The 17056-nt window shown below is 36.8% G+C and overlaps 1 protein-coding gene across 1 annotated transcript in view; it reads right to left on the bottom strand.

Annotated features, from left to right (window-relative positions):
- Positions 1-5511: 5511 nt before the first annotated feature.
- The window catches only part of LOC145978092 (pickpocket protein 28-like), a 64635-nt gene continuing 53090 nt past the window's right edge, over positions 5512-17056 (bottom strand). Inside the window, exons 8-11 of the mRNA XM_083110533.1 lie at positions 16322-16384; positions 14739-14865; positions 8996-9087; positions 5512-6202 (exon numbers count right to left, since the gene is read on the bottom strand). Coding sequence (XP_082966659.1) covers positions 6027-6202; positions 8996-9087; positions 14739-14865; positions 16322-16384 — 458 coding nt within the window. The 3' untranslated portion in view covers positions 5512-6026. The remainder of the gene's footprint in view (positions 6203-8995; positions 9088-14738; positions 14866-16321; positions 16385-17056) is intronic.

The raw sequence follows: 17056 nt of genomic DNA, 5'->3' as shown, positions 1-17056 counted from the left end.
ATATATATATACATACACACACACGTGTATATATCAAGGGTTGATCCTGTTGACTATGGAAGAAATATCTTGACGAAGCAATGACTTTATGAATTGCTTATAACAACGAAACCTGAAGAAGAGAGAAGTTATCTCTCGAAACATCGTAATTGAAGAAAACGTATCATACTCACAAAAAAAAAGTAAGTAAAAATTGTAATTTATATTGAGGAACAAGATCTAGGAAAAAGCAATTTGAGATCACACTACAAACTACTGCATTTTTCAAACACTCTTCGCATAGTTTAAAACTCATATGTTTGACAACGCAAAGTATTTTATTTACACACAAGTCTCTGATGTACATTATATGCTACACATTTCCATTTCCATTTGTAAACTTATTTTGCAGATTCATCAATTAGTATGACAAAACCATGAAGACAACACATGTACAGAAATACACACTGAAGAAAACACCCTTGATATATAATTGAAATGACATTATATCACACTAAAAGCTTGCAAGCATATGCATCATTATATTCTTGTCTGTAGGGCATTTGCCTTCTATGCGGAAGACTTTTGTTTGATTCTCGGGGGGGGGGGGGGGGTAAAGGCAGCTGGAGTGTGGTGTTGATCACATCAGTTGCACCATGGTAGAGATAAAGATTGTGTTGAGCCCCTACATTCACACCTTCTGTGTCTTGGTAAGGTGCAATATGCATGATAGTTTAACTTCTCCTTCTCTTTTTTTACCTTCAGATACAAAAGTATGTTTTAAGTGTACCTACAATTTCAAACCAATCAACTGTGTCCTCATGGTGAATCAAAGTACAAATAATCTCCTCCTCTTCATAGTTTGAATTCGTTTGTTTGAATTGTTGTTTTAAGTCCACTTTATGCACAATAGGATAATCGGGACTGGACCTACAGTTAATAATGGGATTCGAACCACTATGTAATGTGTGTCAACTGGGTACTGAGGCCGTGTCCGAAAGGTGCAAGACTGTACTTGAAGCAAGCATTCTCCGAGTATGGTCTTCAAGTCGTGGACTGGAAGCGAAAGTCTTTCAAATTACACTTCGACTGCAGCACCAAATACGATCAGTAGATAAAACTGAGTACTCGTTGTTTTCCTCGCCATTTAAACACTTGTTTTTCACCATAGAAATCACATTGCATTTTCAAATGCTCATACACATACATTTCCACACATTAGAAGAACTATAACCAACAACTTGCTGGCCAATAACGTATATCTACCTGTGCTGCTCGCTTTCTACCTCCGTGATTTTAAACAAATGAACAATGAGTGTGGAAACCAAGTGACCTAGTCACCAACCATCTGTGCTGCATGCTGTGTACTTGCGTCCTTCTATTCTTGGGGCTTTCAAACTGTACTAGGTGACGTCACTTCCGCCAAGACCATACTTCAAGTCTGCACTTTGTACCTTTCGGACAGAGCCTCTACCCAGGACCCCTTGATTACAAGGCGACGATGTTAACAGTATGCCACCAGGGAGGCCCACCTCTCCATGGTACAACAGCCTTCTCAGGCCCAGGGCCTGCTAAGTGCCTTTACTTTCATTGAAGGGCTGCTACCTCTTCCTGCTACCCCAACTGCCCTCACGATCCTGGGTCAATGCTGAAATTTCGGGAGCTCCCACCGGAAATTGAAATCAGGACTTCTTGCACCAAAGGCAAGAAAACTAACCATTTGGCAATGCAGGAGCAACAAACATCTAGATTTCTTGTCAACTTAGCAATCAGAACACAAGTCCTTTCAAATCCACTATTGGACCTTCAAGCAGGGTTGTTCAAGGTCTGGAACCCATATTGGGTTCCGCAACAGAACCAGATCTATTTTCTTGCACAATTTAAATTCGGTCCAACTTGTGTATGTTTCATTTCAATACCGTACTTGGACTTGATAAATATATATACAGAGCATTCGCCACGAGACTCGGCGGCAAGCGGCCCGGAGTCAGCGCTTGTATTTCCCGGTGAATGGGGTCCGCGACAGTCGCTAGAGTCGGCTATAAAAATTACAGTTTTCATATTGTGTACTAACCTTGACTACAGGTGTTGAAAATGATGTCCCTCTGCTGCAACACATTCCTGGCATCTCCAAAAGAAATTGGCATTTACACGTGCAAGTTCGTCTACTGTAATTCTCCCGATTTTTCGTACAATACTCTCTTTTCTCACGGATGGTGTGCAGATTGTCCTCGTATACTTGATTTTTTAGCTTTTTTATTTTTCATTTTTAGATTTAAGAATTCTAGCGGCTCTAAATGCTGTGGTTTTTGAAAACACCCATTTCTTGTGAGAGGCAGTGGATAGATTTCCGAGGAGACTGTTCTAACCTTTGTCCTATCTCATTGAGTTTTTCCTCAGTAAGTACACTTGGGTTTTTCTTTCCACTTTTATTCAGAACTAACCCTGTTACTCTAAACTTTTTTACGAGGTTTAATATAGTGGTCCTATGTGGAACAGGAACACCAGGAAATTTCGTTGCAAAATGTCATCGCACTTCTCCACAATTCCTCTTTCCGAAGTAACACTTGACAAGATAAATCCTTTGTTGTAATGTAAACTTTTGTGGTGCCATATTAAGCCACAATCTTCAACACACGGACACGACACAACACAACTTCCGAGGGAGGATTAATCTGGTGTCAGTCTGCAACGTCAACAGAAAGGGAAAGAGAGCGAAGGCAGGGAGAGCGAAAGAAACAGACTGTAGCATGCGACTGTTGTGGACCCGTTCACCGGTAAAGACAAGCACTGACGCCAGGCCGCTTGCCGCCGAGTCTCGTAGCAAATGTCAGGGAATGGACCACTATCCATAAAGAACCATATATATATAAAAGTTCCGGGACTGAATTAAAACACTGTAAAGATAAAAAGGTTCTTTGCAATCCAGAACCCATTTACTCTTGCTGAATTTCTCCCCCAGACTGGAACTGAATTTATTTACAATTCCTGTACCTTTAACAACCCTACTTCAAACTACGTGATTTACTTTATTTGCTATCCGAGAGATATCTTTGAATACTCAGAAATGAGATCAAGAAGTGACAGTTATGGGATCATTACAATTCAGAAGTGCCCACCTGACTGTATGGTAGCCATTCTTTTGTATAATTTGAGTCCTTATAGCACCAATCTTTTTCTCAAACTTTTGCAGTACTTGAAATTAATAAGTGACATCACAGCAGGGCATTATTTTTCTCTGAATTAAAATTATAGTTTCCCTTTGGTTGAGTAGAACAAATATTAGTACACCTTTTCACTCCAACTGCACAGTGATAAATCATTTTCTGATTGTAGAACACATGGAGAATAAAAAAAATGGTATGTAAGTGGCATTATGGTTTATCTCAATGAAATTCTGACAAAGGTACTAGGATACTTCAGTTTATACTTCACTTCAGGAATTACCAAACAATGTTTTCAATGAAGCAGCCATAAAACCACACCAAGCTTACACACATCAGTAGACCTACGTTCTTTAGTATTAAAAAAGGAATGTCTAGATTATGCAAAATTCAATTAAAGCAATGAAGAGTTTACAAATGTTATAAACAATTTTATCATACTTTGAAACTAGCCTAGATATATTGTACTGCTGCATTTTTGACCAATATTAAATACAATGGACAGTGGTGGCGATCAGGGGGGGCACTTCTCACCACTTTTGGCCCCACACTACGCTAAATCTTATCTACAAAGGGAAATATACTGTTGTTGCTCCCCCAGTTTTGGCACCTTGCCCCCCCCCCCACCCCCAGTTTTGGAACCCAATTGCCGCCACTGACAATGGAAGTACTCTATAATCTTAACCTTACATAAAAAGCACTTTGACCGTACTGTTTTTAAGATATTTATCAGATGATGAAAATTATAAAATCAAATTACTCGGGGAAACAACATGTAATTTGCTTATGAGTTGAAAACCAGAACTAAGCATCCTCTAGCTGAAAACCGGGGGACTGTTCCTGTGGACCATTGGACCTCCACGAAACATCATTGATTTCTATTTTTCTTATTCTGTTCACCAATCACGACCCTAAGAATGAATGACAATTAGATGGAATTGATGAAGGGATGCTCACAAGGTTTGGGCTTGAACGTGGAATTTGTGACAGCAGAACTGAGCCCACCGTAACAAGCACTTAGCCATCAAGGTGGTGCAACACCACGGCATTGTTCAAATGTGTCAATGCTTCAATAAAATTAGCAATATTGTTAACCAACCGGATGCAATAATACGGGTGCTTCCTCCCTATGCATTACCTAAGATACAGGTGATAGATCATCTGGTATGTGTCGACTTCACAGAGGGAACTTCGTTAATTTGTTCCCTTCAACTTCTATCTTTCTAATAGACAAACTAGTTATTTTTAGGCTTAAGCAAATACCAATACTGATTTATAAATATCAGTATCAGAAAGTATAGATTCAAATTTAATCAATGATACTCTATAGGAGCCCGGATCTTGTGAGGTCAGCAAAGATGCCACTTTTATAGACTATAAATAACATGAAAATGCTTAATTTTCTTTATTTTGGTTAATTGATTTGGTTTATTTTACTTCACATTTCTGCCACTTTTGGCAAATTGCGAAGATGAGGATGAGTGATGATGTGATGAAATTGATAAAGTGATACAAAAAGAACATGATGGCAGGCCAGGATTTGAACCTGGGACCTCTGGTGTTGTAGCACGGTGTGCTAACCACTCTGCCATAGAGGCTGAGTAACAGCACCATGGAGAATAGTATATTTCGTGATAAACTGATTATTTTATGTGAAATTATGTTAACGCAAAAATCTAGTAGATTTATATTGGATAGTTCCAATTCAAAACAAGGAGAAGCTGCAGGCATCATCAGCAAAGGTATGTGTACGAAGTAGATGGCCTGTCAGATATCCAATTCTTATCACCCCCGTCCCCTCTCTCTCTCTCTCTCTGCTAAAACCACTATAGTCATCAGCAGGGACCGGATTTTGATGACATACAAATCTTTGAAAAATGACCTTTAAAATGACAACAAAAATCCTGTAAAATGACCTAAAATCTTTGAAAAATGACCCAAAAATTCGTACAAAACTCAATCTGCTTATTGAAAATAGTATATATATTCCAAGACAAACAATTTAACAATTGCTGCTTCACCTTGGTGTGTTGAACGGACTGTGAATAACAAACTCGACAATGTTGCATTTCGCGATTTTCAGACAGGCTTTGTTGCGCTGGTAGTTAAACAACATAGTAAGTACCGCAAGATAACAATCAGACAAAACAGAAATTGTTGAACTTCTTATGTTTCAGCATGCAATGACACAAAAAATTTTAAAAAATGACCTAAAAATGATGCAAAATTTTAAAAAATGACCGAAAAATAAAAAAATGTAAAAAATGACCAAAAAATGACCAAAAAAATTACATTTCCTCAACCTGAGGAGGGTGTTCAGGATTTCTGTACTAGTTAGCAATGTCTACGTTGCATTTGATGAAATGTCATCAAAATCCGGGCCCTGGTCATCAGTAAACAAATAAACATGTTTATGGACACCATTAGTTCCTCTGACAGCATACCAAATCACGGCCATTTGGTCCAGTACTTGTAACAACTAAGAGGTTCATAGAAATTTCTGTGAAAAATGCAGGCTCAACCAGGACTCGAACCAAGATCTCTGGCATACCATGCCTGCCATTACTATACCAACTAAGCAATCTAGCCAGCCCTGATTTTTCACTACCGTTGTTTTATCTGTGTGAAATAGTGAACAGAGTAGTTGCATGCTGCACATGCATGACTCTTGTGGACTCGATTCAGCTTCCAGGAAATATAATTTGAAAGCAATTATGTAGTCTAATCAATAATTTCGAGACACTTACTTTTTACTTAGGAAAACCTGACCTTGTCTTTATGTTACTCTCAAATTGGCATTCAATTGTTTTACACAAAAAAATTGCACTCAACACATACATAAAAAAAGGGGCACTCCAATAATCACGATAAAAAATAATACTTTCATTTCAATGTCATTAATGGATGTGATGTTTCCTGAGTGTTTTGTCGATTCCTACATCTACATTCTGGAAGAAGTCCAGTTCTAGTTGCAAGCCGAATGGTCAAGAAGTAAACTATTTCAACAAGACTCAAAACACTAAATCCCAGACATAAACCAAGGATGCCACCACAATTGGCTGGAATGAAAATATAAAAATAATTTATTACGAAGTAGAAAAAAATGCTAAATGTAAATGTAAGCCTGTTAAGCCATGCTTTAGAAATATGCTACATTGCAACTAGAAAACAAAAGCTGGAGGAGGTAAATATAGGAATAATAAATATAAAAATAACAACTGTTAATAAATAATAAATATAGCAAGTCCGTAGGGCATGCTAGGAATCCTCCCCCAACAAAAAAAATGTATCCCCGGTAAAAGAAAATTATTTTTATTCCTGCCAGGGATGTTTTGTCCCCTCAAAAAAAATAGAATTGAAAGCATATTTCTTAACTATGCAACAAAGACAATTGAAAAATCATCCATGTCCATTAATGGCCAAGTCATCAAAGATTTCCCTGCCGAAGGACAATTGGCCAACCTCACCGATCCGAGACAACAGCAGGCTATTTCCCACTTAAGTTCTCGTGACATAGTGCAGATATTTTACATGTATTAAAGTATTCACAAGAAACTTGAAGGAACGTTAAGTTTGAACTTGGCAATAGAGATTTGGTCAGGGGTGGTTACTGATATTGTTGCAGTGTTGCACAACGACCGGATATTTTACCATGAAATTTCATGCTTTTTGTTAGTATTTTTTTCATTGCTTTCCTATTAAATATATTGAACGTAAACAAATAATTTTACCCTTGATTGCTTCAAAAAAGCTGATTCCATTATGATCCGTTAAAAAGAAGGAAGCAACCTGCGAGAGTTCACAGTATATGAGTAGACATATAGGTCGACGTTACAGCACCGAAGCAACAGCCTCACGGCCTGTCTTACAGCGAGGATTATTGGGAGCGAGATTCAACGCCGTTGTTCCTATCCTCGTGCCTAAGTAGACTCCTCGTTGCAGAGACTGTGCAACAAACCAAGGTCACCCACCAGGCGCAGGCAGGGAAGAAGACTTCACGACGGCAGGAAATGCTGGGATCACGGTTATTTCTTTACGCCATTAGAGAGCAACAGCGTTCGAACAGCAGCCAAGTTCTCACTCTCCTGTGCTGTAGAGCACCAGACAAAATGTCCACATTAGGCAAAGATAAATATTTTCTTTTGGGGAGAATTTTAACCTAATTTACTACCTTTACCACCAATCCAAATTCAGTTTAAAATATAAGTTATCGTATACAAGTGGAGTGCTGGTTATCTTCCCTGATGTTGTAGCATGGGCTACACTATTGTTATAGTTGCGATATTTAATGTACTGTTGTTAAGTCGTGTTCCAACCAATGCTTGAAAATTTTAACAATTAAAAATTGTTCAAAATACTGATGAATATTATTGGGTGAGCCCAATTAGAAGCATCAATTTATCAGTTTTTTCCTTCAAAATATTCAACAGTTGAATCTGAACATTAAAGTACTTCTTACGTAACACAAAAAACACAATTCTGCACAATATTGTTGCAGAACAAATTGAAACTTCAAATTTTGCATGATAATTATTAATTAAACCACCTCGGAAGTATCACTTGGCATTTTGCAGATCCTGTGAATACAACCGATATTTTCCGATACCGATACAGTGACATCGGCTCAGCCCGAATATAAATACATATAAAATTATGAATATATATAATCACATTATAAATATATAAAAATTAAAATTATATAAAAATAAATTATATATATTTGCTGCAACCTCCAACATTCCGAACCACGAGCAGCCACTGGATTCGGTCAAGTTTTCGGTGTTATTAGTTCGATAGCTCCTTTTGTGTATAAGTTTGTATTTCTTAGACTGTAAATATAGTGTTACTAAATTACGTGTAAATATTATCATAAGACTTAAAAATTATGAATATATATAATCACATTATAAATTTATAAAAATTAAAATTACATAAAAATAAATTATATATATTTGCTGCAACCTCCAACATTCCGAACCACGAGCAGCCACTGGATTCGGTCAAGTTTTCGGTGTTATAAGTTCGATAGCTCCTTTTGTGTATAAGTTTGTATTTCTTAGACTGAAAATATAGTGTTACTAAATTACGTGTAAATATTATCATAAGACTTAAAAATTATGAATATATATAATCACATTATAAATTTATAAAAATTAAAATTATATAAAAATAAATTATATATATTTGCTGCAACCTCCAACATTCCAAACCACGAGCAGCCACTGGATTCGGTCAAGTTTTCGGTGTTATTAGTTCGATAGCTCCTTTTGTGTATAAGTTTGTATTTCTTAGACTGTAAATATAGTGTTACTAAATTACGTGTAAATATTATCATAAGATTTAATGATCTAAGTTACAAGCAATGTTCTAAGGTACTTAAAACCACGAGGTAACAGTTTAGTTTACTGATTGGTAATATATATACAAATTTGCATAGCCCCCTCCAAAAAAAAAGTACATCCAAAAATAAAACTGAGTGGACATCCCCCCCAAAAGCAAAAAGCTTAATTCACACAATGACAGGCTCATCCAGAGCGACCATTTTGGCACAGCATAAGTCCTATAAAATTCAAAATTTTGGTCATCCATAATTAGCTCTATAGGATCTGGGAACAACCTTTGGTTGTGTGCATGAAAGGAATAAAAGCAATGCATATACTAGAAGCAAGTTTTAGATTATCAACATCACTAGAAATAATATGAACAACAAAATAGATTTCTATAAAGGTGTACTTTTTTTCTTGTAGTTTACAGTTCTTACAACCACATAAACACAATTGTAAGAACCATAAACTACGAGAGAAATAATTCCACAATGCAAGCAATACGTACAAGAAAAAATGTGTACTTACCAAGAAAGTCTATAAAGCCATACAGCTCAATGCGGTGTCTTGCAATGAACTCCAATTCTTTGTAAAAAATTTCCACTTTGCTTATTTTTGTGCTGCAAAAAGACAAAGAAATTATTCAGACACTGTACAGAATGCTGTTACATTCACAAGAAAATTTTACTTTTCTCTGTAAGTATGGCAACACTGAAATTAGATCTTGTCTTCTACCTAGAATATGGCAAAACTCTTCTATGAGAAGTTACATAGATACAAGTATTCCTTTTCTAAATTCTTGGCTAGTTGAAGCAATGAGGATGGGTGGTTATTACATGAAATTTATGAAGGGACATTTATAAGAAAAAACCATGCCAAGAATTGATTGATTTATTTAGTGATTTTTATAAATTATATTTTGCTTTATTATATCCAGGGTGTAAGGGGTGAAACCCAGCAGCAGCGCCAGGATTATTCGTCTAGGGGTGCTGAGGGGGTGCAGAAAGAAATTTAGGGGGCGAAATTCTGAAAATAAGGAAAACATGAAACATGCACGCAACCTTTCAAAACTGGGGGAGCCAGGTGCCAAAACTGAAGGGGGGGGGGGCAAGGACAGTTTACTTTCCCTTATAGTGTGGCGGCAAAAATAGCAAAAAGTGGGGGGCAACTGCATCCCTAATCGCTGTCACTGTATAACATAAATTACTGACTGAAATTAAAATATATGTGTGAAATATATAACTTTAGATTGACATTCATTTTCCAGGGATGCTGCCCCCCCCCCCTTGCCCTTCCCCTGGACGTCCATGTTGATATGTATTAAGTCTTCTACTCCAAGAAAGTGGCCATACAGTGTAAACATTCAGATACACGTTGCAGTCTTATTGAACTATGTAGTGAAATATAAAAATAAACTGTGTCACAGCAACTGTGTCATCTTTTAAATCCCTTCTGCCGCACTATCCCCAACAACGAACTGTAAAATTTATTCGTGAACATTGGGCCTCTTCCTAACAGTTTTTAAAAAAGCTTGAAATGGTACGTTTACTAGACATGTTACATGGAACAAATACATAGAACATACTAAGAAGAAAACTACCCTTCATGTTACAACTCGCATTAAAAAAAATCCCGAGCATGACATGGTGATACCTTAAAAGCAGCTGAAATTTTTACTCCAGTGTAAGAAAGAACAAGTAGGAGGAAAATAAACAGTTTATCAACAATGAAAAAAAAAACATAACTCACATTAAGCTATAGGCAATTATCAAAAACCACGAACATACCATTTGAAGAAACAAAAGAAGAAAAAATTCATAACAATGCTGACGAAAGAAAAAAAACTGCCGCTGATCTTTACAGAGGCTGCCACCAGTACAGAAAAGTATCGGCACCTCTTTCAGTGCTTGCCTGTTGCATACAATAATAACAGTCTTACTTCAGTATTTATCATTCGGCGCTCAATATGACAACATGACATAATATTAAATATTAATGTTAGTGTTTTCTGTTGAACGTAGGGGGTGCTGAAGAAAATTAAGGGGCGTACAAGCACCCCCTCGCACTGCCCCTGGTGAAAACAGAAAAAGAAAAAATGGGGGGAGAACCCCTGAAGCAAGCCTCCACCCTCGTACATTCGAGGGTATGCACTTAGTGCCCTGGTGTCTTAAAATATATCAGGACGTCAGTTGCATGAATTTAATGGTTCCCCCACCATTTAATTTCTCTCATTTATTTGTTATTTATTCATACAATATACATGAGAAAATAAACATGATAGAATAATACACATATAGTAAAATAAAAATAAAATAAAATAAAATATTGCATGGTACTTAATTTATAGTAATTGTTTACTTTTGCCAGTCTGGGGACCAGAACGATATTAAGTATGAAAAACTCAATATGCTGACCAAGGCAGAAATTTATTTTATTATAAAACAAACTAAACGTAACGCTAGAATGTTCCAAAACAACTTTCTAATAGTCTGGGGGGGAGTAATGTTTGTGTATATATATCGTCCTGTTTTGTACTTGGTGCAGAGTCTGAAGAAGACCTTGCTAGAAGGTTGAAATCTTACGTTTAGTTTATGTTTTATAATAAAATTAATTTCTGCCTTAGTCAGCATATTGAGTTTTTCATATCATGGAAACAAGGCTCAATGGTGTTATAATTGGATATTAAGTACTTCGTGAATGAGGTGATCGATTATTTCAAAGTAGGTTGAGGTCTGTTATTATTTTTATTGTATAATTATTGTTCTCATTAAATTTGATATTTAAGTGTTGCCTTTTTGTTGGCAAATCCAGTGCCATCAGAACAGGTATTTGGTTTGAAGCAAGTTTTTTGTTTCCCTTATTCTGAAGTCCAGAACAAATAACTTCCACTTTCAATTAAGTGTGTGCCATGTTACAATCTACAGTTTGAAATTAATAAAATGTGTCAGAATGTATGCAATTTTGCATCGCCCAACTCATTCCGGGATCCCAGAACAGGGAGTCCCCACCCGAGCCACAACCTGGCTGCTCTATTAACATAAAGTTCGTTCATTTTCTTGCATTCATCGGTCACCACAGATCCGTGAGAAACTGCTTATCTGGCACGCGATAAGCATTCTTCTAGGGACAGCGATTGCAACCCTGCAAGGTGCATCGTCCGCACAAAGAATGTTGCTCATGGCTCTATAGTTCGGAGAGCCGGGAAAAAGAAAACACACCTTTCCGACATGGTGAACAATGAAGTACTGACTCAATTGCACATTGTACTATTGATTACAATAAATATTCATACAAACATTAATATTCACATATTTAAACAATAAATAAAGGAAAGGGTGAAGACAACCAAATGTTAACCAGGCGCGGCTCGTGCATTATTTACCCGGGGGTTCACTGAAGTGATGTGACATATATTCAGTTTCCGCAAAATATACTTCCTTCGCCCAACAAAAGGATGGGGGAGGGTTTAAAAGCTTTGTCAAGAATTCTTTTTATCTGGGAGTATAAGGTTTTGTTGTAGGGGTGTGCGAAAAAAAGTTGAGTTTTGTTGGAATATCATGGACATCCTCAAGTAGGGGCAAGTAATATATTTTTTCCCCACGAGGAGCAAAAAACACTCCTTCAGTCTAAAGTTACTGCAACGCTTTTATAATAATTACCAAAAATTACTGTGACTGAAATTAAATTATATGCGTGTAATATATAATTTTTGGTTTACATTCAATTTCCATGGGGGGGCGGCCCCCTTTTCCCCTTCCGGACGTCCATGCTGACTAATCAGAACTGGTCCTACATTTGTTAAAGGGAAATGGCAACTAATGGCATGCGCATACTAGAAATCGAACCTGAGACCCTTTCATTTATACGCGACAGGTTTGTTCAAATTTGGGGCTGGTCGACCAGCACACGCTTTTTTTCAGTGGACAAGGAAGTTTGTTTACGTTAATTATGTGCATTTCTATCGGTCATTTCTTACCTGCGCGGACAGCAACGCCTACACTGCATCAAATGACATAACCTAGGTAAAGTCCATCCCTCGTTTCACTCGCAGCATCACTTAATACTTTCCAACAAGTATCCAAGCACTTCAAAAACTAAAAAACTTGAGACTTTGACACCGAGCGATAGCGAGTCACGTCTTCGCGCCATTCTTTCTCTTTCGCGAACCCGAAGTGTTTCCACCTTTAAGGAAAAACCTCTGAATGCATGCACAAGGTATTTTGGTAATGTATCTCCTTTATTTTAATTCATCGCATCTAATTCCAGCTTCTATTTGTTTCCACTCATCCATCTCTGACACAATCTTGCATTTATTCCAAGAAGTTCGGTGCAAAAATGATACAAGAGAAGATTGAATATGTAATGTGTGCGCTTCAAACTTGAACCGCTCGCAGCAACACTGGAAGGGAGGAAGCAGCGAGAAAGGAGCCTTGTCCCGCGCCTTCTGCGAGAGAACGAACTGCGCATGACCGTTGGGTTGAACATAGGTTCTGCAAATCTCATCTCCCATGTATTTTGTCCTATACCCTCCTCGCGCTTCTGCTCCCGCACGAAGCTTTCACAATGGCACGAGCTGTCCTGTGGGGGTTCAACTGAGGGTTTGTATCAGGGCGGCCGATTCGCGGTTTCTTCTTCTCAGCAAGAGAGTTCGCCGTGTTACGGGCACAAATACATGACTTACTGTGTAGAATTTTTAGCGAAATAATGTGAAAATTTAAAGACATTGTTCATTGTTCATTCTCGAGGTGATTATCGTATATTACTGGGGGTTCACTGATCCTGTGCGCTATAGGGCCAACCGCGCCTGATGTTAACCTCTCTCCCATATAGTACACCTGAATGCATTGTTGCAGACTAAGGAGGCTCTGGCGTCTGGACTCAAATCCAGTATAATCCTGTGTGGGGCTTGTGTTGTCTTAGGTCCATGTGTGTTTGTGAGTGTTTCTTCAGTAATTTCATCTTATCACAATTCATCATCTTCACGATTAACCAAAAGTGGTATAAAACCAAGTAGAATTGATTAATTTGTTTATTTTACTTGGCTTTTCTGCCACTTTTGGCTAAGCGTGAAGATGAAGATGACTGATGATGATGAAACTGATGAAGGGACACTCACAAAGAACACTCTTGCCCAGGCTGAGATTCAAAAACTGGGACCTCTGGCGTCATAGCAGCTGCACTAACCAATCTGCCATTCGAAGTAGGGTGACCAGACGTCCTCTTTTATCCGGACATGTCCTCCTTTTTTAGGTGCCTGTCCGGCATCCGGGCAGATTTTTTAGAAATCCGTAAATGTCCTTTTTTGGAAAGAGTATAGCATTGGCCATAGCAAATGTGCTGCATAGAAAATGCTACCACACATAACGATCATCATTTAAGGCATATCACTTTGGGTGCGTTAAGTATTCGAGCAATGCTCACCTAGCATCTGGGAGCTGAACATGATCACTTTCCCGACTGAGTCATTAGTAGGGTGCGGAGTTATATGCACTAAAAACTTCTGAAATAGGCACTTGAAAAGGCACTACAAACTAAGAAAAGGCACCCTAATGTTAAAAAAACATTAAAATAGGCAATGAAAGGCGATGGAAGAAGGCTGTCACTTTTCCCTGCTGTTGAAACAGTGCTGGAAATGTTCGTGGCATTAAAATCATATTTCTCTAACCAATCTAAAATACCTAAAATTCTAATTCAGTTTTTCGAAATAAGTTAAGCGAACCTTACTTGTTACATTTGCATTCACTTGTGGGGATATTTCATTCTAATATCCAAGAATTGGAAAAGGAGTAAAATTCTGTGCTTCAAATTCTATATATATTCTTTGTCATTTGTTAAATAACAGTTTAGGAGATTGCTTTCTTTGCTTAAAGGTAAGAGGAAGTTATTGAAGGAGATCATCTGAAAAGTATCTGTGAGCAAAGTGTTGATAGAATTGTATTACATTGGTTAAATTATGAGTAATGGCAAACGTGTTGCCATTTTTTGCGGTGTCCTCTTTTTTATGACTTTGTCCTCCTTTTTTGCCTGATCTGTCCTCTTTTTTGAATGTATGTGTCTGGTCACCCTAATTCGAAGTAAAATAAAATTATCAATCAGTTTCTTATAAACACATCCACCTTAAAATGACAGAAACTGTATTGAATGGGCAATAATTAAAAAAAATACATAAATAAATTGTATGCATTACAGAATAATTTAGAAAATGTACATTTCTTTCAATTCCCAACAGTAGGTAGTGTGAAAAAAGAAGAGGAAGTTGAAGGAAACTCACTTCTCATCTTCAACATCATAATTATCTGCCACAACAGCAGCATCGATACTTGCATATGATGTTTCTGCATTGTATTCAATCTCAGTGCATGAAGGTAGACATTTGCATGTTTTCACTACATCATACTCTGAAAAGTACAAAATATACATGTTATGCTGCTATAAATAATAAAAAAAGATTGTCAAATTCTGAGTTTTTAAGAACCTTTTTTTTACTGGAATTAGCATAATTTGAACAAACGTAACACACTCCCTACATTCATAAACCTTTCCAGAGAAATATTTATTATAAAGAGTTCATTTCATGAGATATCAACCAAACAAAATTTTATTTTGAACCAGGATGTTTCTGACTGACTCCAGTTCTGGTAAATGACTAGCACTTGTTCATCATACAAAAAAAAGTTTTTTTTTTCCTTTTTTTAAGCAGTGTAGTACTCAACACTAAATACTGAACTTTTACTAGTTTGAAAAACTGAATAATACTTTTCTTTAACAATACACGTACTTGAAAATAACACCATGAACATCATTAGAAGTTTAAGCTAACTAACTAACTAATTCTCTAGCCTTCTTAAACCCAAAGGTTTATGACTGCAGCAACACAAGCCTTCCATCTGTCCCTATCCTGGGCAAGATCAATCCAATCTCTATTTCTATCTCCTTTAGGTCCATCTCAAAGTTATCCCTCCATCTTCGTCTTGGCCTTCCTACAGGTCTCTTACCATCAGGTTTCCCAACAAGAATCCTGTAAACGCCTCTTTTCTCTCCCATTCGTGCCACATGGCCTGCCCACCTAAGTCTTCTTGAATTAATTATTCTAATAATATCTGGACGTGAATACAAATTATGTAGTTCTAAATTATGTAACATTCTCCACTCGCTTGTCTCCTTATCCGTTTTAGGTCCAAATATTTTTCTAAGAATTCTATTTTCAAATACTCTTCATTTACGTTCCTCTTTTAATGTAAAGGACCATGTTTCACATCCATATAATACTACAAGCAAAACTTACTGTTTTGTGTATTTTGACTTCTAGTTATGAAGTTTAAGCTAATCAAAAATTTCAAAATATGCTATTTTTGGTCTGATGAAAACAATACATAGCTACCAAAACGTTTCTCACAAAAAAATATTACTGTGCCTCTTTCAACATATAATTTGCATGTATGTGTATTAAGGAGTATAAAGTTCAAATGAACAAGAAATGAACACAACTGAAAATAACCCATAAACAAATAAAGGAAATGTATTTTAAATTAAAGAGATGTGAAAGTTTTGTTCACTTTCTCACTAATACATGATTAATTCATTTTGTGTAGCACCTTCTCAAATGTTTGCATTGCCATGGATTATTTCTCTTACAAAACACAAAAAACTACTTAAATGTGCTATTTATTTCTTCCCTTTATAATTAAAAATGCGTAAGAAGTAAAAAGTAAAGGTGCTATAAGCAAGTAAATTTTAAGTTGTTTTTTGAGGGGACGGACAAGTGTCTTTACATAAATTTGTATTTCTTGCAAACACTCAATATTTGCAACTATGCCAAATAATGAAAACATTAATTAATTAACTTCAACTCACCTTCCCCTATGCCATAAATGCATGACCAATCTTCTGATGAACAATACGGTGTTGCATTATCTCCTGGAAGAATAAAATAAGACAAACTATGATTCTTGAATTTAAGTCAACAAATCTTAACAATTGCAAAATAAATTCCACAAAATAAATTAAAAATGGGAAAATAAGAAAAATGTGACAAATTACCCCAAGACATTGTGTATAACATTCTCTGGTATCTTTATGTTGTGTTTGAATATACATATATGGTGTAATGTGAGCGTGTTCAAGTGTGTGCTTATAATATTGTGTAAACATTTAAGTGAAAAGATAAAATTCTTTATTTCTATGGGCCAGATTTAGTCTGAGGTTCTTCTGCCACCAGGACTTGAACCCAGATCTCTGACATACCGTTCCGTTGCTCTATGAACTAATCTAGCGGGGGGGAAATAGACGAAACCAGGACTGGATCAGAAGCTCAAGTGCTGCATGGCAGTATAAGTGATGTGCATTTTTTACACGAGAGAGCTGGTGGCTACAATGAAGTTTTTTTTAATCCAATGACTTTTAACCATTTTTTACTCTGCTTGTAACGTGATCTCTTTGGACTACCATGAGGAAGGATCTGGCAACAGGTCCGAAACGTCTGTTTTTGGAAAGAGCCTGTTGAAAGACATATAAGTAGTGACTTGTGCTTTATTTAAGGATTTAAAAATTATTATCAGAAGCTCAGTTGATAGAGCAATGATACAGTAG

Source organism: Lepisma saccharinum, chromosome 24 (genome assembly GCF_977018435.1).
Source record: "Lepisma saccharinum chromosome 24, izLepSacc3.1, whole genome shotgun sequence".
Classification (NCBI taxonomy): domain Eukaryota; kingdom Metazoa; phylum Arthropoda; class Insecta; order Zygentoma; family Lepismatidae; genus Lepisma; species Lepisma saccharinum.
The sequence above is the reverse complement of the archived record's forward strand: the minus strand, read 5'-3'. Positions and strand labels throughout refer to the sequence as shown.